The 23,277-nt window shown below is 38.4% G+C and overlaps 1 protein-coding gene across 2 annotated transcripts in view; it reads right to left on the bottom strand.

Moving 5' to 3' along the window:
* The window catches only part of myo18b (myosin 18b), a 281,470-nt gene that overhangs the window by 54,733 nt on the left and 203,460 nt on the right, over positions 1-23,277 (bottom strand). For both annotated transcript variants that reach the window (XM_018090002.2, XM_018090005.2), the window contains exons 36-39: positions 10,583-10,696; positions 8,152-8,268; positions 6,623-6,706; positions 680-817 (exon numbers count right to left, since the gene is read on the bottom strand). In XM_018090002.2, the coding sequence (XP_017945491.2) occupies positions 680-817; positions 6,623-6,706; positions 8,152-8,268; positions 10,583-10,696 (453 nt within the window). The remainder of the gene's footprint in view (positions 1-679; positions 818-6,622; positions 6,707-8,151; positions 8,269-10,582; positions 10,697-23,277) is intronic.

The following is a 23,277-nucleotide window of genomic DNA, read 5'->3' as shown; positions in this document are numbered from 1 at the left end:
AAAGGGGATGTCACTCAGACATAAAATGCTATATATTAGAAGTCCTTTTCAAATTAAACATAAAACCCAAATTCTTTTTTTTAATTAACACATAAATGCTCAGTATAAAGGCATTTAAAAATCCGAACTGTCAACCATATATTTCCTGCACCACCTCTATGCCTTAGGCATAGAGCATTCTTTTACTTCCCATTCAGTCCTCACTTCCTCCCTCCATCCTCAACAGCTAATTGTGTAGCCAGTACATGGGCATAAGCATCAGGTCCCCATTCTGGTACATAAACAAGATTTTGGGGTGATACAAAGCTTGCCTTAATAACAGTGGCCACAAAATGGCACCTGCCTGCTTGCTGTGACTGTGTAATTCCAAGACTAAAGGAAACAATATTTATATTATTTATATAGCGTAAGTGAAGTTTATTTTGCTTGACAAACACAATAGAAAATAATTTTGAATTATTTCTTAGGGTGACAGGTCCCCTTTAAAAAAAAAAAAAGTATTATCATATAGGTGACTATATGACTTGGTTATAAATTATGGTAAAAAATCATAGTAATATACTAGATGGGTTTTCTTGAAATAACTTTGTGATCACACATAAAATGTTATAAGTTACAACAGCTACACATGGTTTGCACTGAGTGCCGTTCATATGGTTAAGCACATTAGTCCACTTACCTCAAACCGTTTAATCTGAGCTCTTTGGAACTCTAGCTTGCTTTCCAAATCACAAATTACTGCCTCTTGTCGGCTCACAATTGACCGCTCCACCATAGAGTGTTCCAAATAGTCAATACGGCTCTGTGCCACCTGCAGCTGTTCAGGCCAAAAATAAGTTAATGAGTATGGATAACCTTAGTAATGACTTTCTATAGTCAGTCCTACCGCATGTTTTTGTTTGCTTATTTGATGCAGGTACAGGTATAAAAATAAGTCTGTAAAATTATTCTAAAATTCAAGAGAGTTTAGCAAGTTAAACAACAACAAAAGAAAATAGTTTTTTTACATTACAGTTAGGGAGTGTCACAGATTATTTTATTCTAGGCTGCAGACATTAATAAACATCCCTTCCTGTAACTGTATAAATGTGACTGACCAAAAGTTAAAGAGTGCTATTCAGATTATCTTCATCTTTACATTGATGTAACAGATTCATTGCTGAAATGGTTATAACTGCACAACAACTTGCAATAATGAGACTGCCAATGTGTCTAATCAGTTTAATGATTTAAAATGTATAATCTTATTTAATACATGCCTAGGTTGCTGATATATCTTTTGTGTTGCCTACATTGGAAATATCCATATATTTATATGTACTTTTTTATTATTCTTAATTTATATGGAGCCAACATGTATACAGCACTTCATAGAAATAGTTCATCATTCACCTCAGTCCTTGTCCCAGTGGAGCTGACAATGTGAGGACCCTAATATCTTGGTATAAACTTGGGTCAATTTCATCAGAAATCAATTAACCTGCATCGTACCCAGAGGAAACCCATGCAAATACAGGGAAGACATACAAACTATTTACAGAGAGTGATACCGTTGAATTTGAACCTAGTAATGCAAGGCTGCAGTGCTAAACACTGATTACTGTACTAATAAAATTATTTTTATATTGTTATTTTGTTGCAGTTTTAAGAAAATACGACCCCCTATGATATCTGCTATGCACTCTTGGATCAAGTTCTAGTTTGGATTTGTATACAGTTATATTCCCATTTATTATATCTCTATTTATCAAAGAGATAAAAAGTATCTCAGTATCTTGTGCCATTGCACAAGCTAATTTTGCCAAGTTTCCCATCACTGAACATACAAAATTAGTCCTGTGTTGCTTCTAAATGATCCAGTGACAAAGAAATAGAATAATATATCCCTATATTAGAATTTACCTTGTGTAATCTTGACCAATCTTTTATGACTTTAACAGGCAGGACACAAAGAGAAAAGGGAGTGCTAAGATGACTTAAATGTCAATGCTGTAAAGTTTGAAACATGCCGCCTGTACGTTGTACATCTTTTAAACGTAGGCGCCGGGGCTGATGAATAACACATTTGCAAGAACATCACCATAATGATTTATCACATAAACATCAGGTGTCAGCTGTAATCAAATTTTCATTTTTTCCGCCATGGGAACGCTGTCAGGGTTAAGCACCTGACTTTCACACATTTTCATCATTTTATGAGTTTGTATAAGAATTATTGAAATTTGCTCTGCTGCTGAAACATAAATATGATTTCTGCTACTCCATGGGATGCAGTGCTGCAGCTATACTCTGTTTCTGGTAATATTAAGAGCTTGCCCCAGGATTCCTTCATTCTACTTTTCTTTATCTATAAAGAAATAAACAACCATACTACATAGAGACTATATAGTGGCCTTAATTATCTTCCATTAGTAATAGACTATATTACAATATATATTTGGACACTTGTCTGTTCAACATTGCTATCTAAAAGTCAGTCTAAAACCAGGGTTAAGTACCCCCCAATGATTAAAATTGCTTTCCTCAGACCTAGGGTTGCCACCTGGCCTAGTCAGTAAATCACCAGCTATTCATGATCCCACCTCTCTGACTTCAGCAATGAACTCCCGGGACTACAGGCTGGTAAGACTGGGAAAAAGGGTGGTTATCCTTATCAGACCCCAGGCAACAGCTCCATTTCACTGAAAAAACAAACAACATCCCAGGATCTATTCAAGTGAGCTCTATCATCTTCTCACCTGTCTCTGGGATCTTAGCCACAGTCCAAGGTTGTGAGCAGGCACAGTGGAGTGAAATCAGAAAAAGCCTTATTTTTGTTTTACTGTGCTCAACCCAGGACCACAATAAAGATCCGACAAACAGGAAACATGATATAGTGCAGCACCAGTGAGTTTTTCAGCATAGAGGTAAGTGATTGTAATCACTAGGGGGTACCTAACTAACTGGCCTTTCTTTGTCCTTTAATGTATATAATTGCATAGAGGTTAAGGTTATAAAAAAGCCATATAGTAAGTATTAAATGAATTCTGCCATTAGTTGACCTGCTGTTTTCAAAACGCACCACTGAACAACAAATCAATTTCTTTTTATATTTACCTATAAAAGCATGAAAAGCAAGCTTTTTTAGTTATTACTCAGAATTCAATAACCAGTAGACGTCGTTTATACTTGCTTTTATCAACACTTCACAGCCAAAGTCTTTTTTTAGGGGAGAAAAACTTACTTGACTTGATAAGGGGACTCCTCAATTGACTCTTCGCCTTGAGCCAACCCACTGAACCCCCTTGTTACATATCCTGAATAGTGATGAGCAAATGTTTTCGCCAGGCATGGATTTGCAGCGAATTTCCGCATTTCACTATTGGCAAATTGTTTTGCGAAACTTCTGTGAAAATTCGCTGCGGAAAAATTTGTTTTGTGTAAAAAAAAAGTCTGACAAATCGGGCACAGGTGGTGAAAAAGTTGCGCAACAACTGCGTTTCGTGGATTTTTCACCATTTTGCAAATTTTATGTCGAAGCGAAACAGGACAGATTCGCTCATCACTAATCCTGAATGAAACACCCAGTCCTGAATCTGCAGTGCCTCACTGATAGGAAATCCAAGCAGGCTGTCACCTACAACAGTCTATCAATTCACCGTGAAGTCACAAGAGTGAACCTCCTTTATCATATATCCACTGTTTTGATCCAGAGGAAGGGAAAAAAAACAGCCTGAAGCTCATGCCAATTATGCTTCAAGATGGAAAAATTCCTTCCTGACTTCCATGGCAATCAGAAACATTCCCTGGATCAAGCAATTGTAGTTAACATTGACAGGGGCAGCGGCAATCTGACAGGCCCCTCCCAACAACACCAAGTTCCTCCCCCTCCTTAAAATAACAAACTAAATCACATGTGATATCTTTGGTGAAAAGGCCACGGTTTGTTTATTAAACATGTCCAATCACATTTATATAACCTTTATCTATTAACTTTAGTAACATCTGATAGCAGCTGCACACAATTGTCCCCAAGAGCGAGGGGCCCTCCTGCTGTCCTTCCTAGGCAGAGCTTTCCTCTAACTTAACTCACGCCCCTTTCACTGGACCTCTTCCATCATTTTGACCCCAGGTCTAACCCTTGTTATAACCTACGCTTGAAACCACTATCACTGGGTCCACCCCCCAGGGAAGCCCCTCCCACTGTGACACCACTCCAATACCTCCCCTCTACACCGCTACCCCCCTTGTTCTAGGGAGGGCAGCCAAGAGCTATTCAAGGTAAAAAGAGAACACTCCCCTATACATCCTTCCCCTTTAAATCCCTCATGTTTCCTCCTATCCCCACAGCAGCCCAGGAAACTACAACACCCGGATTGGATCACCTGTCATACAGCCCTGCTCCAAGGTATTCCTTTCTCTTTCTAAATGCAGCTCTAGTGCAGGTTTATCATATCCTAACATAATCACACGCCAAAAACCTATCCCTCATTCAATAATTGTTTTTATTTTTTATATATATTTAATGTTATGTTTATTCATCACCCTGGATTCTGTTTTGGACTAGCATAGGCAAAACAATACAATTTTGGTTGTGCCATTTTTCCCTTTAAACCATAAAGCAGTAAAAAGGGTGAGAATGAAAGCCAGAGACTGTATTATTTTCTATTCAACATCCACCTTATTCTGGTGGCCACTGATGAAAATTACAGGTTACGCTGATTACTACAAAAAAAATCTCTACAGTGAAGCAGCAATCAGGTGAATGGCAGGAAGGCCAGAAACACTTGTATTATATCTCACTTTCTCTCAGCAGCAGGGAATTTCTTGCTATGGTTCACAAAAGAGTCCTGTACACAGCAACTAAGTGCAAATGGATGAAGAACTCTAGAAATCCTTGCTGAGCAGAACACTTCAGGTCTACTTTTAAAGCATAAATGTCTCTTTTGGAAACCCTGCATTCACTATAAACACAAAAGGAATGTGTAAGTGTCCACTGGGCCAATTGTCTAAGCGTGGGGTTATGAGCCAGAGGCAACCTGCAGGAATACAAATAAAGCATATGGAGTCAGGATTATAGAATAGCCTTGACTTCCTAACAAAGTGATTGTTCTTGCTCAGGGAGGGAGGTAAATGTAATGGTATTTTCCGTCGATTGTCATACAGTGATCCACTGAGACACACAATAATCTTGCTTGTGAAACAATGCTGGACTTGCCACTTTGTGAAGCAGATGCTCTCCACAGCAGATTCATGTGTTCTAATGAGAATATTTTATTACACTTGACAACAGCCTTTTGCTGGTGTATATAAAAACCATTCTATAGCTGGCAGTTCTGTGGTTCAATGCTAAATTGAGTGTTTTAAGGAATTCTAGAACTGGATAATGCCACATTCTTGTATCAGGAGGTCAGTAGGTGATCAGAAAATGATTAGTTTATTAGAGTACTGACAACTTGATTTAGGCCTTGATTTAGAAGTCATTATTAAGTACTTAATCCTTGCCAGTATTTGCCAGCAGAACATTCACTGACTATGAGAGCTACAGCCAATCTGCATCCACTGAGCAAGCTGGTAACAGACAGCAAGTCACCTAGAAACAAACCTTGTGCTTTATTCTGATGGCTAGGTTTCACTGCTAAAAAAAAACATATACTTTGGAAAGATGCTACAAATATTTGCTGTCATTCTGTCCATCATCTGGAGATTTACTGCATGGGATTAAGCCCTGTAGCCCATATTTGTTGCTAGCCAGGGTAAATGTAAAGCAGATACATTTTCCAAATAACCTGTTGTACAATCAATGTGTCACTCAGGAGAATGTCAGTCTTGATCTTTGTCAGGAGGCCTGACAATACCTGTTGATTTCTGACACATTATTGTGTTACTTAATACCAGCAAATGACATGCTTCCAAATTACCATTCTTGTGTCTGTCATTATCACCCCCTGACTAGTCTAACATGCTTAAGTTCATATATATTCTTTATATTACCATCTGAAATATTCCAGTGCTTCTTTAAAGGAATACTGCCACTCTTAATAAAGTGTTTGAAGCATAGACAGTTCTGTGAATAGAGCTGAGTTTTGCAGACAACTAGAACACAAAAAGCATCTGCTATTATATGGGAATTTTTCCTCTGCTATTAATTGGTAGGTATTTCACATATTCTGCTATCTTTCCTCAGTTCGGTGTATAACTGATGTTATTTGTACAATCTCCAAGCTGTTATTTGATCAATGAAACACCTCAGTGTATTATACTATCTAATTTATTTAAAAGTGTGGGTACATAACATGCACATTAAGGAGTTAAAATCCCAAGAAATAAAGACTATAAGGGCCTATAAAAATGATAGTGGTATAGTCCATGTTTTTACAGAAACATGTCATTATCACTTTAAAACTAATCTAGCTTTTTAAACACAGCACCTTGCTATCCTCCAGCCCCCTATTAGTTACTTGTATCATCCTCAGCAATGGCTGCTGTAGCAGTGACAACCCCTTATATCATAATATTTACAATAAGAATATTAAAGTATTCTTAATTATTTCATTTCTACAAATCAAAAGAATCTGTAGGTTAGTGTAAGCTGCCCTTTTACTTTCTGTAGAGTTCAAGGAATACATTTTATTAGTGTTACCTTTTCCTGAAGGATCTGCTTCTCCTTTTTAGTATCTTCCAGCTTTGTCTGCAGGTCCCGAATTTGTGTAATATCATTTGCAGACTAAATAATGAAAAAGAAAATGTGGAAATAGGATTAGATGGTGATAACATGATAAAGCACTTAAAGGGAAACCATAACCCAGAACAATGTAGGTCTCTATAAAACTTTATCACATAAACAAGCTCTTAGATTGTAAGCTCTGTGGGGTAGGGACCTCCTTCCTACTGTGTCTCATACCACATACGCATACGCACTTATTCCCTGTGTATTTATTTATTTTTATTGTATTTATTTATTATAACACTTGTCCTCCCTGTGTGTAATTTTGTATTTTGTAAGATTGTGCAGCTCTGCATACCCTTGTGGCGCTTTATAAATAAAGTTATACATACATACATACATACATACATATGTAAAACCTTGCTTCATCTAAATAAACCATTTTCATATAAATATACTTTTTTAGTAGTATGTGCTATTGGGTACTCCTAAATAGAAAATTGCCATTTTAAGAATTAAGGGCCGCCCCTGGGATCATAGGATACACAGTGCACACAAACCAGCCAAGGCACGCATACGTGCTAGGCCCCATCAGCCAATGAATGGACAAATTTTTGCTTCCTCACTGCTTCCTGTTACAGTTACAGCGGAATTATTTCTGGTCATTTGATCTCTGGGGGACCACACAGCCTTACATTATGTTTTTTATATTAAAAAAAGAACTGTAAATTATGCCATTTAGTTCCCAGGGATAAATATCATGAGAAAGATGGACTTGTGTGCTCTGAACTTGTGCCTGAATGGAACCTGTGTTATAAGTAATTCCCAAGTGGCTGCAGGTTAACGTTTTGGTGAGAGAAAAAAAGAAATAACGGCATGCATAGCTTAGTGATTGGGTGGGTAATTGTTCAGTAGGCTCACCCCAGATATATCCCCAGATCCTCTACTAAAAATGTATGCAGGCCCAGATCTCCTAAGCATAACTAGGCAGTAGCCTACTGATACTGAACACAAATGGCCCTGGAGTTTTCAAACATTCTAACAAAGAACTTCTTATGTCTTTTGTCTATGACATGATAACAAGAGTATCCAATTGACAGATAAGTGGTTTCAGCATGTAATTGTTTTATTAAATAATCTGGATTAGTCCTTATTGAACTTTGGACATCAGACCTATGGTAAGGGCACCATTTAGCTTATCACAGTTTATAGCAGATCCATTCTGCTGTGTCTCTACTCTGAAAGGTGCAACATTGGTGAGTGTGCATACACACTAAATAAATATCTGCAAGAAAATGCCTTTTTTTGTGTTTCCTAGCACAATATCCACTCTTTCTGTCTGTATGCAGGCCAACTCCATGCCTGTCAGTGCAGAGACACAGCAGAGTGGAGAAACTGCAGGCAAAGAGAAGCCAAGGCTGAACCTTGTATGCCCTTATCGTAAGATTTGGACATCATTTCTAGATTGCACCGAAACCTTTCAACTATAAAATGTAGTTCTTTACCTGAGCAATGAGGGCTTTGTGTTTTTTCATCAGTTCATTTAGATCCTCTTGATCCTCATCAATTCTTTTTAGAAGTTCAGTTTTTTCTCGCTGCAGCTGGAATAACTGCTCATCTGCCTAGCAAAAAAAAACATTAAAAAAAAGTAAGACATTACAAAGGTCAATTTCAGGAAATGTTCACTAAATATCCCTGAATTACTTGACATTATTTTAATTCATCTAATTCAAAGGGGCACTTATGAACCCTTCTTCCAAATGAGTTCATTGTGCTGAATGTTGTTTTTGCCTGCCTGGTTATTTGGTGTATCAAAAAGGGCAAATAGTTAATCAGCCAATCAAACAATCATCAGTCAATAATGTAACTTCCTGGTCTGTGGTCAACCAAATAGCGCTAGACATATTTTCTGGGGCACTTAAGACATGCACTGTATGTGAGCAACAACAAATCACAATTTGTATTCCCTAATTAACTATGGAAGATCTCTCTAAAACCCTGGTATCTAAAATGCTTGACATTATTGACTGTAATGATTATGCATTCATTAATATTGCAGTAAGCTGACATTCTAACCTAAATGTGTCAAATAGAATTAAGTAATAAGCAAAGATAACATTGATCTTTTCATTTAAGAGAACATACAACCATTTTAAAACAGGTTGCATTAACATGACATTTATTTCATAATAGTATAGAAATGTGCTATTCTGTATAGTCATGTATCAAGGATGGCTTTTGAACTTTGACTGTGAATAGAGAAGTAGAAAAGTGAACAGAATATGTTAAGAATGATCAGCTGAAAGTATATTCAGAGACAATTCTTATATAGAAGACATTATGCATGAGTTTTAAGAACTTAAAGTGTATTTGTGTCAGACTTTCTCTTGGCAGGTGGAATGGCTATCTGAAAGAATGACTATACTTTCATTTCATCTACGGTAGAGAGACTAGACCCCTTAAAAAAATTCAGGGATGCGTCTAATAAATGCATGTGGCAGGGCTGCACTGATTGTATTTGCATTTATTTGCAAATATTTAATTTTTTATATGTGTCCCTGAATTTTCAAGTGATCTGGTCACCCTAAATATTCTAAGGAAGATTGTAAAGGACAAATGTATAAAGACCACTTGCCTTTTTTCTCCCTGGCTTTTACAAAGGTATTTGGAACTTTAAGGTATGTTTAAATCTTTTGTTGTCAAGACTTTTTCAGTTCAGAAACCCCTTGGAGGTCAAGTATGTATTCCCTTAACAATGTTGCAAATATTAGAAAACAGTAGTATCTTAGAAATTCATCCACATTTTAAAGAATATCTAGGACAGCAAATAAGCCTAAATGACCCTCTTCAGGTTTATCAAGGAGAGCATGGTCCCCAAATCTCATGTTTGCTGGAAATCAAACTGGGACTTGTTGTCTCTTGTTGGTTGTTCAAAGCTTTCTTTATTGCCTCTCGCAGCCCACTGATTTTGATTTTAGAAGAGGGCATGACTTCATGACATTGCAGGCAAGGACAGATGAACTTGCTTACCTTGCACAGATATATAATATATAATCAATTACTAGTATCAGTTTATTTTTCATTTAGGAAATTTTACACTAATTAGCAGGATTGCCATCTCATCCCATTACTGACGCATATTTATTTATAATGTTATTTGAACTGATACATTTACATAGTGCTTTACAGAGATTATACAAAATTCACATGAGTCAGTTTCATTGGAAGCCAATTAACCAGCCTGTAGGACTGGAGTATAGGGGGAAACCCAGATAGGAGTAAAACAAACTTTTTGCAGATAGTTCCCAAGATGGAATTAACCTCAGGTTCCCAGTGCTGCAAGGCAGAAGTGCTACCCACAATGCCACTCACAGATTACAAGTCATGAGTTCTACTCAAACCTAAGCAGCTCAACAGTGCTTATTCTATAAACGTAAGTGTTTGAAGACAACATTTGGATTACTATTTGATTTTATTTTCAGTATATTGTGTATAATGTGAATGAATTCATTTTATTTTTACAGCACCCTAGCAGAAAAGAAAATCCATATCATGTTTTAAGCTAAGCAGGGGATTCTCAGCAGAAAAAGTACAGAGAAAGGTTAAAGTCAAATTTAAATTTAAAATTAGCCAAAAAAAATGACAATTTTATTACAGTATGTAGATCTTATAAATCTTAAATAAACACAAAGATAATTATTCTCCTACTCCACATTGCAGCGACCTTCTTTTCAAACCTAATTTTCCATTGTGTAAAGCAAGCTTGTCCATACTGACCTCCTAATGCTTTTTAACTGCATTATCTTTCATCATGCTTTCAAGAGCACACTAGCCATTGTATCTCACCAACCATATCAAAGCCAAAAGCTAGCTCTACCTTGCATGTCATTAAATAATAGATTACACAGTAGAGTTAAGCAGGCAATTGATAGTTACCATGTTTTTATTTCTTGAAAGATTCTCAAGCTCCATGTGTAGACTATCCAGCTCCATGGACAGAGATTTCTGACACTTTAACGCATCCGCACATTTTGCCTCACTTTCTTCAAGCTGCAACAAGAAAGAGCAACCCATTAAAACACAAAGGAAATGTTAAAGTCAACATAATATGAAACTAATTAATGTGGGATGTTAACTGTAAATAAGTGTGACATGTTACCATCAAAACACAAGTAAATGAGTAAAATATATATAATTTTATTTCTTTTGGATCTGTGCAAGATGCAACATCAGCCTATACTTCAGGGACAAAAACAGCTGCTGTTACATATTCAACTGCGTTATTTTATTGATAAAGTGTTCTGTATTTCCATCATGTTCTACAATAAACATTCCTAATACGAATCAATCCATCTCGAAATATACTTCAGCGAAAACCATCTAAAGAATTAGAACTCAGGCAACTGCTTTTACTTCACCATTCATTTAAACCTAAATAAAAAATACATAAAGTAGATGTTTCTGCTGGTGAAAACATCTAAACAGTGAAATATGGGAGATCAAACAGAACATGTTGTTTCATTAAAAATGCAACTGGAAAAATTCCATTTTGATGGATGTTATACTGCATTTCCTTTTAATCATGGTTATGCTATCTCCATGGCTTTGAAACACAGCCACAATGGATTTCATAAACAGACACAATAAACTTAATAAAATATATATGTTCATTTACCTGTGTGAAATGTACTGAAGTTTAGTTAAAAAAACGAGGCCTAAAATTTAACTACTGCAGTGAATCTATGTTAAATTAAATCTATTTATCATTGTACATTACACAGTATATTATCAAAATATTTTATTGATAACACTGATTATCTAAAATATTAGTTCATTAACAATATTTAGTGTGACATAGTAATAAAAGTACATTTGCTGTGCAGAATTGTCTCACTAGTACCCTGCTAACCTGTCTCAGGTTGAGTCACCTTTACCCCACTTGGGTATGTCCAAAGCCATCAATTCATGTTATACAAGGCTGGCTACAAGAGGGCAAACAGTTTTGTCACTCCAAGACATAATCAGATGTTTTGTCTTAGATTATGCTATTACATTTCAGGTTTCATAATTAAATCACCATGTGTGCCTAATCATAAAGATCTGAAATAATTAAAAACAAGCTTGATACATAAATAAATCCCCACAAAGCGTTATGATATAAAGTGAATAATGTACCCTCTTTTGAAAAATATAAGGATAAGTCACCAAAGAGCTCTATGACCATATAAAGGCACATAAAACTCCAAGGTGACTTTTACCCTCATATTTTACAGCAAGTTTCAGTGAGTCATGTGACACAAATTACATCACTAAGCACCAATTATAACTGATGACATCACTAAGCACTGTTTATAAGTATATCATTTACAGGATATTAATGGATAACCCATATGTATAGTCACTTTTTATTTTATGTCTGTCATGGGATGTTCCACTGCTTAAAGCATTTATTAATGTTAAAATGTAGCTTTGTTTCTGGCAAATGTTTCTCGCCCTTATGAAGTGAAAACTATACACTAACATAACAGCAGGAATAATAGATTCATTTGTTTGTTTCAGGGAATGTACAACAGAATTGTCTTCTTATTAGATATTGGAGTGCAACCTTGCATAATCAGTGGCTGGGCTTTAGCTGTGTTGGTGCTTCCTGTTGGAAGAACAAATTCTTATTCCTGTATTATAGTTTTGTGAAGTACTTTATGTACTTTATGACCTTTTCCTCTGAAAACTGACTGTAAGAAAATAAAATCCTTCTTTCGGAATTAACTTGTATTAAAGCTTTTTGTTGTGTATCCCAGATGATAACCCAAAGCAGCAAGACTTGGCCCTCACTAGTTTAGTCTGACTTTTTCCAGAACATATTGTAAACTGGGAATTCAGTATAATAATTTTCAGATATTATAGGGATGCTCATTTTGTTACATGTTCATGTAAAGTGTGTTAACTTGTCCCTGTACACTGCACAGTTTATGTAATCAAATCCTTTTAGCAGCTTTTGCTGATGACTGAGCTTGAAGTTTGGAGACTGAATGCTTGATACAGCATTTTGCAATCTGCTGAGTAACTGGATTTCTACAGATTTAGATGTCTTGACTTCTGGGCTGGCTGCAGAGTCTTGTGTGCCTGATCAGCAATGAAAGGAAGGAAGTAAACAAGCACAAAATCCTAACCTTGTAACCAGCAGTGACCTGTACTGCAGCTCTTGCATGTGAAAAATATATAGTGTTCCCTTTTATCAAGGTTTGTACCAGGGACATAATAAATAAATAAGGTTTATGCAAATGTGATATAAAAGCTCACATGCAAATATACTAAAATGCATGCAAAGTCATTCTAATTGTGCAAATTATTCTATCCACAGGTTTCGGAATCTGTGAGCCTTACACCTTGCGCAGTTCAGACTACTTTGTGCATTATTGTAGAAGGTACACGGTCTATGGATGCACGCCATGGGAGTCCTATGATTAACATCTGCCTTTCACTTACTAGTTATTCATAGCATGTATTGAAATGGTTTTGTCTCCTTTTCTGTAAAGAAAAATACATTTACATTTATATTTTTAGCTTAGGTATTATTTTTACCAGCCAGAATGAACCAGGCTTAAATTGTACAATTAGCTGAACATAATACAACGACACCCCACAATTTACTCTGATCCCCCCCCTTTTATCTTTTCACCCAGAACTTTCAGATGTGATGTGTAGTGATGAGTGAATCTGTCCCGTTTCGGTTCGCCATAAAATTTTCATTTGAAAATTTTTCATGGAAGTGTAGCGAAACAATTCGCCAATGGCGAAATGCCGAAATTCGCTGTGAATCCATGCCTGCCGAAAAAATTTGCTCATCACTAGTGATGTGCTGAAAATAAATGAATGCTCAAAGGCACCATTAAAGTCTGGATTCCTGTCTGTTTGTTGGGCATTGGCACTGATGTCTGCAGAAAACGTTTATCCGTTCCTTACACAAAACCTCCATTTGGTTAGTGGTGTTTAATGGAACATTAAAGAGTTAAGTCACAGATCACTACTAAATAAAAGTAACTTAATATCTTCATAAAAGTAATTTATAAAGCACCAACACATTTCTGCAACCCTGTTCAGAGATTATACATCATTCCTTGAACTACAGGAGTTTACAATCTAAGCTCCCTACCACATTCACACACATTATAGTCAGTTTAGTCAGAGGACAATTAACCCGCCTGTATGAGAACATACAAACTCCTTGCAGATAGTGCTCTGGCTGGGATTAAACTCAGGACTCCAGCACTGCAAGGCAGAAGTGCCCCCAACTGAGCCTCCATGCTGCTATTAGGAATAAAAACAAACGGAGCCTAGTGAGCATTACGCATAGAGGCTTAGAGGGCATTTTTATTTGACAACAATAATGGCTCTTTAAACAAATGGGTGTGCGTAGAAACATATTACAGAATTAAATCTTCATACTGCACATGTTCACAGACCTTAGGAATTAAAACAGATGGAGATTTTGAGCAAATGCTGATTTCCTTCTTTTTTCTAATTGCAGAAATGTAAGAAATAGTGTGCATTGAAAGTTTTATTAGGAATTCATGAGAATAAACACATGGAACACATCCCGTACTTTCAATTATTATTTTTTATGTAAGCTCTCCTCATGGGGATATTTTTATGTGTATACACTTAGTGCACTGTTAGCAAGTCTAAAGGAGGAGAAGGCAAAATGACTTTTGTGCAGGGATTTTTGAATTGGGGGAGTCTAGTATGTAACACTTGGGGGTGCAATTAATCTTTTATTACCATGCATTTGTATATAGTTGATGCTGATGCTTATTTTAAAGTGATATAACAGTGATATTCAGAGTATAATATTCCGACCATTCAGATGACCTTTCTCTCTTGTACTGCAACTTGATTTTGTATTGAATTAAAAGTTGCAAGGTATCACCTGAATTATCTGAAGCTTTTTAGTGCTATAGTACTGATTACTGTAGGCAATAATTTAATCACAGAATCTTTTCTTCAAAGTCTTGAAAAAAGTATAGACATTTTGCTAAGCTTGTCATTCCTTTTTTTGTCATTACAGTGTATTCATGTTTTATGAAGAGCACACTATTTAATAATACTGTCCGTTGTATGGGTGACCCGAGTATGTCATTATTTTTCTATGTAAGGTTTAATAAAGTAATCATAAACTGAATTGCTGAATAATGAAAAATATTGTGTCTAAAGAACTTCACTGACATACAGGTTAATGGGGCCTTGTTAATATTCTAATTTTTTGATTGGCCGCCGCTGGTTTATAGTGCTCTCCACCTGAAACTCAGTTGTCTAAAACAATACAGATTCAATAAGCTGTTTTTATCTCAATGAAATGTAACTAAAAAACTGAAATATAATTTGACACTAAAAAGTTCCTTTTCTATTGGTTTTTAAAACCAAAGTGGCACCAATAAAGAAAATATTCAAGCTACCATTTTTCAGATATAAATACTTTATGAAGCCATTGGACAATCATGTTTATTATGTATTTGGATTTTTAAACATAACATATTATATATATATTATTACATAAATTTAACATAATTTGGACCGCCTTGTTAAGTTTTAATCAAAGGTTACACTGAGAATTAAATCTCTCTCCAATTTATATTGATTTAGTTTCTGAGTAATCCTCTTCTGATTTGTAGTATTTGTGGTGATATAATGAAGTAAGTAAACTGCATATAATCGGATAATGCAAGAACATGTTTTGAAGATTATGAACATAGAAGGAAAAAATACATGTATATCGACTCTAACATTTCCCTTTCCATGCAGATGGTTTATAGGAAAGGGCAGAGACAGCTTAAAAGAAAACACCAAGACTCAGTTTTCCTTTTTGTGGGTGGAGGTCGGCAACAGCTTTATTGAATGACATTAAACCGGTAAATGTCCTTGCCCCATTATAACCAAAATAGTATACGCCCAGAGGCCAGCCACTGCAAATGCGGTGGGCATGTAAAGTACAACTTCTTACAACATACCCGAAAGGGCAAGGAACAAATTCAAAAAATACCTGCCCGCAGCTGTGACAATGTAAACAAAGTATCCAAAAATGAATAGTATAAAAACAAGGTAATTGTGCAAGAAACAATATACATGTACTTTTCAACCAGAAACACAAAGGAAAAAAGGGGTGGGTGGCATGGGCGTCCACAGAAGGGGGCAAGAGGGGGCACTTGCCCCCCCCTGGAAAAGTAGCAAAAAAACCAAAAACCTTACTCCGTTTCTGCACTTTCCCCTCAAGCCCGTTTTTGCTGTGCTCCGATTGGATCTTTCTTCTTGTGGATTCACCAATCAGAGCACAGCTTCCTTGACAGACAGTAAAATTGACCAATCAGAGCACAGATGCACACAGGGATCGGGAGATTTTGCAAACTGGAAACAGAAATAAAGACTGAAAAGATGAATCTGCAGCTGTAACTTTACCTGAGAACCAACTCTCAACTTTTGCTGCAGTTTTCATCCCACAGGTACTATACAGTTCTAAAGAATCACTAGCTGACATTAAATTGTTTAATTTATAATCTATCCCCTACCCTAACACATGGAGGGTAAGTTAACTCTTTCCCTCTGAAAAAGCTCATTGTGTGTTTATATATGTGTTGTTGTTTTTTGCACTTACTATTTTTTTTTTTTTTTTGTCATTGTTTTGTTCATTTATAGTAAGTTACAGTGGGGCCAATGTTGTGTATCAGTGCCAGTGTTATAGTGCCAGGGCCTGAATATCTGCCATCAGTACCCACTGCTCCTCATGGCATATAATGTGCTGGGTTTGTAAATACGGACTGCATCTCACTGTATATAATGGGGAGTCAGTACCCACTGCCTTTCTTGCTATAAAACTAACATAAACACATCTAAAGGGGTGGTTCACTTTTAACCCTTTAAGTGCCAAGGGACGTAGATTCTACGTCCCAGGTACCAAGGGACCAAAGTGCCATGGGACGTAGAATCTACGTCCAATGGCACTGTCGGGTTTACAAGCGCTGCGCTCGCTTTTAAAGCAGCGCAGCGCTTGTAAAGCCTTCACAACCCCCTAGGCAACGAGCGAATAAGGACATACTCACCGATCCGGTCGCCCAGCCGCACCGATCGTCGCTCCAGCCAATGACAGCAGTGGACACGCATTGATGACGTGTCCACTGCTGTCCCTTTAAAAGTCGCCGCCTACTGTCGGCTCCCTCACTCCTGCTGCGCACGTTGGACCGGATGGAGCTCCCCTGCTGCCTTCCTGCTGGATTTATCGCCCCTGATCGCCTCTGATCGCCTGCCTGCCTTGGGTAAGCTGAACTACAACTCTCTACCACTGTTTATTTTGCTTATTTCTATCTCAACTGTCTAAAAATTTTTTTTTTTTTTTTTTCAATTTTTTCTTCTATCTTTGTCATTATTACACTTTTGTACACATACACACTTATTTACAACTTTCCCAAGCACACACAGACACTTACACACACACTTACACTTACACTTTTTTTTTTTTTTTTTTTTTTCTTTCTTTCTTTCTTTTCTTTTCTTTCTTTCTTTGCTTTCTTTGGCAGTCTTTTTTTTTTACTAAAACTTTATTTCTGATCTTGCTCTATAATTATCTGATTTATTTGGTTGCATTTTAGTGTTTTTTTGGCATTTTCATAATTGATTTCTGTTTTTGAATTATTCTATTGCACTGTAACTTTTTTATTGCTATTGGGTGCTGAATTTGCAGTGACGTTGGTGGATCCAGGGCTCTGACCACCGATTTCATTGCAATTATTGTTCTTCTGTTGGTTTAGGTGGTTTTATTGGATTTTACTGATTTTATGGTGTTTTATCTTTGCATTGTTCTTTGTGTGTTTAGTGCCCCTAAAAGGTTGCTTTTGCAGTGACATTGGTGGATCCAGGGCTCTGACCACCGATTTCATTGCAACTATTGTTCTTTGATTGCTTTTAGTGGTTTTATTCCATTTTAACTTCATTTGATTTCAGTTGTTCTAGAAAGGTCCAGAGGTGCTAAGATTGTTCTGGTAGTTTCTATTGCCAAGGGTTAGGCTGATGCCACACATGGCGTAGGGCTGATTTTTTCAGCAAGTGGAAAAACGATTGCCGAAAATTCAGCCCTACGCTTGCTACTTGTGCCTGCACCCGAATGAATGGGATACGCTCGGGTGCAGGCACATGTAGCCGATATACGCATGAAAACGCGAGACTTTGCATTCTCACGCGTTTTCATGCGTATATCGGCTACATGTGCCTGCACCCGAGCGTATTCCATTCATTCGGGTGCAGGCAAAAAAAAAGGGGTGCATAGAGTGCAGCCCCAATATTATGCATTTTCAGGTTTGGTGGCCATGTACTTATGCGCAACCAGACATAGGTATCGTTTTATTCAGGGGAACTTGCAGATTGATGGTTAGTAAGTTTTTGGTAGTTGCCATGGAGATTTTGTGGAGAAATCTAGGTTTTTTATCTGGTTTTTCCTTGATTTCTGACCAAAGCGCTGACTTCTGCAAGGGACTGCGGCCACAATTTTCCATGTAGAAAGAGAAGAATGGTGTCTCTGAATAGCTGAAGGTGTGCACTTTTCGTAAATATATAGATTGTGGGGGTTATCTCACAGGTAGGGGGGGTTAACACTGAAAAACTGCAGGTAGTGCACATAGAGCGCAGCCCCCAAAATTTCAACTGAAATTGCCCTTATGCATTGCCCCTGTTTTGGGGCATTTGGTGGCCACGTCTTTATGTGCACCCATACATATGGGGTATCGTTTTATTCAGGGGAACTTGCAAATTGAGGTTTAGTAAGTTTTTGGTAGTTGCCATGGAGATTTTGGGGAGAAATCTAGGTTTTTTATCTGGTTTTTCCTTGATTTCTGACCAAAGCGCTGACTTCTGCAAGGGACTGGGGCCACAATTTTTCATGTAGAAAGAGGAGAGTGGCGTCTCTGAATAGCTGAAGGTGTGCACTTTTCAGAAATATATAGTTTGCGGGGGTTATTTCACAGGTATGGGGGTGTTTAGACTAAATAACTGCAGATAGAGCACAGCCCCCCCTTATGCATTGCCCCGGTTTGGGGGCATTTGGTGGCCACGTCTTTATGTGTACCCATACATATGGGGTATCGTTTTATTCAGGGGAACTTGCAGATTGAGGTTTAGTAAGTTTTTGGTAGTTGCCATGGAGATTTTGGGGAGAAATCTAGGTTTGTATCTGGTTTTTCCTTGATTTCTGACCAAAATCTAGGGTTGTATCTGGTTTTTCCTTGATTTCTGACCAAAGCGCTGACTTCTGCAAGGGACTGCGGCCACAATTTTCCATGTAGAAAGAGGAGAGTGGCGTCTCTGAATAGCTGAAGGTGTGCACTTTTCAGAAATATATAGTTTGCGGGGGTTATTTCACAGGTATGGGGGTGTTTAGACTAAATAACTGCAGGTAGAGCACATAGAGCACAGCCCCCCCTTATGCATTGCCCCTGTTTGGGGGCATTTGGTGGCCACGTCTTTATGTGTACCCATACATATGGGGTATCGTTTTATTCAGGGGAACTTGCAGATTGAGGTTTAGTAAGTTTTTGGTAGTTGCCATGGAGATTTTGGGGAGAAATCTAGGTTTTTATCTGGTTTTTCCTTGATTTCTGACCAAAATCTAGGGTTGTATCTGGTTTTTCCTTGATTTCTGACCAAAGCGCTGACTTCTGCAAGGGACTGCGGCCACAATTTTCCATGTAGAAAGAGAAGAGTGGTGTCTCTGAATAGCTGAAGGTGTGCACTTTTCGTAAATATATAGATTGTGGGGGTTATCTCACAGGTAGGGGTGGTTAACACTGAAAAACTGCAGGTAGTGCACATAGAGCGCAGCCCCCAAAATTTCAACTGAAATTGCCCTTATGCATTGCCCCTGTTTTGGGGCATTTGGTGGCCACGTCTTTACGTGCACCCATACATATGGGGTATCGTTTTATTCAGGGGAACTTGCAAATTGAGGTTTAGTAAGTTTTTGGTAGTTGCCATGGAGATTTTGGGGAGAAATCTAGGTTTTTTTATCTGGTTTTTCCTTGATTTCTGACCAAAGCGCTGACTTCTGCAAGGGACTGCGGCCACAATTTTTCATGTAGAAAGAGGAGAGTGGCGTCTCTGAATAGCTGAAGGTGTGCACTTTTCAGAAATATATAGTTTGCGGGGGTTATTTCACAGGTATGGGGGTGTTTAGACTAAATAACTGCAGGTAGAGCACATAGAGCACAGCCCCCCCTTATGCATTGCCCCGGTTTGGGGGCATTTGGTGGCCACGTCTTTATGTGTACCCATACATATGGGGTATCGTTTTATTCAGGGGAACTTGCAGATTGAGGTTTAGTAAGTTTTTGGTAGTTGCCATGGAGATTTTGGGGAGAAATCTAGGTTTGTATCTGGTTTTTCCTTGATTTCTGACTAAAGCGCTGACTTCTGCAAGACACTGCGGCCACAATTTTCCATGTAGAAAGAGGAGAGTGGCGTCTCTGAATAGCTGAAGGTGTGCACTTTTCAGAAATATATAGTTTGCGGGGGTTATTTCACAGGTATGGGGGTGTTTAGACTAAATAACTGCAGGTAGAGCACATAGAGCACAGCCCCCCCTTATGCATTGCCCCTGTTTGGGGGCATTTGGTGGCCACGTCTTTATGTGTACCCATACATATGGGGTATCGTTTTATTCAGGGGAACTTGCAGATTGAGGTTTAGTAAGTTTTTGGTAGTTGCCATGGAGATTTTGGGGAGAAATCTAGGTTTTTATCTGGTTTTTCCTTGATTTCTGACCAAAATCTAGGGTTGTATCTGGTTTTTCCTTGATTTCTGACCAAAGCGCTGCCTTCTGCAAGGCACTGCGGCCACAATTTTCCATGTAGAAAGAGGAGAGTGGCGTCTCTGAATAGCTGAAGGTGTGCACTTTTCAGAAATATATAGTTTGTGGGGGTTATTTCACAGGTATGGGGGTGTTTAGACTAAATAACTGCAGATAGAGCACAGCCCCCCCTTATGCATTGCCCCTGTTTGGGGGCATTTGGTGGCCACGTCTTTATGTGTACCCATACATATGGGGTATCGTTTTATTCAGGGGAACTTGCAGATTGAGGTTTAGTAAGTTTTTGGTAGTTGCCATGGAGATTTTGGGGAGAAATCTAGGTTTTTATCTGGTTTTTCCTTGATTTCTGACCAAAGCGCTGACTTCTGCAAGGGACTGCGGCCACAATTGTCCATGTAGAAAGAGAAGAGTGGTGTCTCTGAATAGCTGAAGGTGTGCACTTTTCGGAAATATATAGATTGTGGGGGTTATCTCACAGGTAGGGGGGGTTATCAATGAAAAACTGCAGGTAGTGCACATAGAGCGCAGCCCCCAAAATTTCAACTGAAATTGCCCTTATGCATTGCCCCTGTTTTGGGGCATTTGGTGGCCACGTCTTTATGTGCACCCATACATATGGGGTATCGTTTTATTCAGGGGAACTTACAGATTGAGGTTTAGTAAGTTTTTGGTAGTTGCCATGGAGATTTTGGGGAGAAATCTAGATTTTTATCTGGTTTTTCCTTGATTTCTGACCAAAATCTAGGGTTGTATCTGGTTTTTCCTTGATTTCTGACCAAAGCGCTGACTTCTGCAAGGGACTGCGGCCACAATTTTCCATGTAGAAAGAGAAGAATGGTGTCTCTGAATAGCTGAAGGTGTGCACTTTTCGTAAATATATAGATTGTGGGGGTTATCTCACAGGTAGGGGGGGTTATCACTGAAAAACTGCAGGTAGTGCACATAGAGCGCAGCCTCCAAAATTTCAACTGAAATTGCCCTTATGCATTGCCCCTGTTTTGGGGCATTTGGTGGCCACGTCTTTATGTGCACCCATACATATGGGGTATCGTTTTATTCAGGGGAACTTGCAGATTGATGGTTAGTAAGTTTTTGGTAGTTGCCATGGAGATTTTGGGGAGAAATCTAGGTTTGTATCTAGTTTTTCCTTGATTTCTGACCAAAGCGCTAACTTCTGCAAGGGACTGCGGCCACAATTTTCCATGTAGAAAGAGAAGAGTGGTGTCTCTGAATAGCTGAAGGTGTGCACTTTTCGTAAATATATAGATTGTGGGGGTTATCTCACAGGTAGGGGGGGTTAACACTGAAAAACTGCAGGTAGTGCACATAGAGCGCAGCCCCCAAAATTTCAACTGAAATTGCCCTTATGCATTGCCCCTGTTTTGGGGCATTTGGTGGCCACGTCTTTATGTGCACCCATACATATGGGGTATCGTTTTATTCAGGGGAACTTGCAGATTGATGTTTAGTAAGTTTTTGGTAGTTGCCATGGAGATTTTGGGGAGAAATCTAGGTTTTTATCTGGTTTTTCCTTGATTTCTGACCAAAGCGCTGACTTCTGCAAGGGACTGCGGCCACAATTGTCCATGTAGAAAGAGAAGAGTGGTGTCTCTGAATAGCTGAAGGTGTGCACTTTTCGGAAATATATAGATTGTGGGGGTTATCTCACAGGTAGGGGGGGTTAACACTGAAAAACTGCAGGTAGTGCACATAGAGCGCAGCCCCCAAAATTTCAACTGAAATTGCCCTTATGCATTGCCCCTGTTTTGGGGCATTTGGTGGCCACGTCTTTATGTGCACCCATACATATGGGGTATCGTTTTATTCAGGGGAACTTGCAGATTGAGGTTTAGTAAGTTTTTGGTAGTTGCCATGGAGATTTTGGGGAGAAATCCTAGGTTTTTATCTGGTTTTTCCTTGATTTCTGACCAAAATCTAGGGTTGTATCTGGTTTTTCCTTGATTTCTGACCAAAGCGCTGACTTCTGCAAGGGACTGCGGCCACAATTTTCCATGTAGAAAGAGAAGAATGGTGTCTCTGAATAGCTGAAGGTGTGCACTTTTCGTAAATATATAGATTGTGGGGGTTATCTCACAGGTAGGGGGGGTTATCACTGAAAAACTGCAGGTAGTGCACATAGAGCGCAGCCTCCAAAATTTCAACTGAAATTGCCCTTATGCATTGCCCCTGTTTTGGGGCATTTGGTGGCCACGTCTTTATGTGCACCCATACATATGGGGTATCGTTTTATTCAGGGGAACTTGCAGATTGATGGTTAGTAAGTTTTTGGTAGTTGCCATGGAGATTTTGGGGAGAAATCTAGGTTTGTATCTAGTTTTTCCTTGATTTCTGACCAAAGCGCTAACTTCTGCAAGGGACTGCGGCCACAATTTTCCATGTAGAAAGAGAAGAGTGGTGTCTCTGAATAGCTGAAGGTGTGCACTTTTCGTAAATATATAGATTGTGGGGGTTATCTCACAGGTAGGGGGGGTTAACACTGAAAAACTGCAGGTAGTGCACATAGAGCGCAGCCCCCAAAATTTCAACAGAAATTGCCCTTATGCATTGCCCCTGTTTTGGGGCATTTGGTGGCCACGTCTTTATGTGCACCCATACATATGGGGTATCGTTTTATTCAGGGGAACTTGCAGATCGATGTTTAGTAAGTTTTTGGTAGTTGCCATGGAGATTTTGGGGAGAAATCTAGGTTTTTTATCTGGTTTTTCCTTGATTTCTGACCAAAGCGCTTACTTCTGCAAGGGACTGCGGCCACAATTTTCCATGTAGA

The sequence above is a fragment of the Xenopus tropicalis genome, chromosome 1, assembly GCF_000004195.4.
Source record: "Xenopus tropicalis strain Nigerian chromosome 1, UCB_Xtro_10.0, whole genome shotgun sequence".
In the NCBI taxonomy this organism is placed as follows: Eukaryota; Metazoa; Chordata; class Amphibia; order Anura; family Pipidae; genus Xenopus; species Xenopus tropicalis.
The sequence above is the reverse complement of the archived record's forward strand: the minus strand, read 5'-3'. Positions and strand labels throughout refer to the sequence as shown.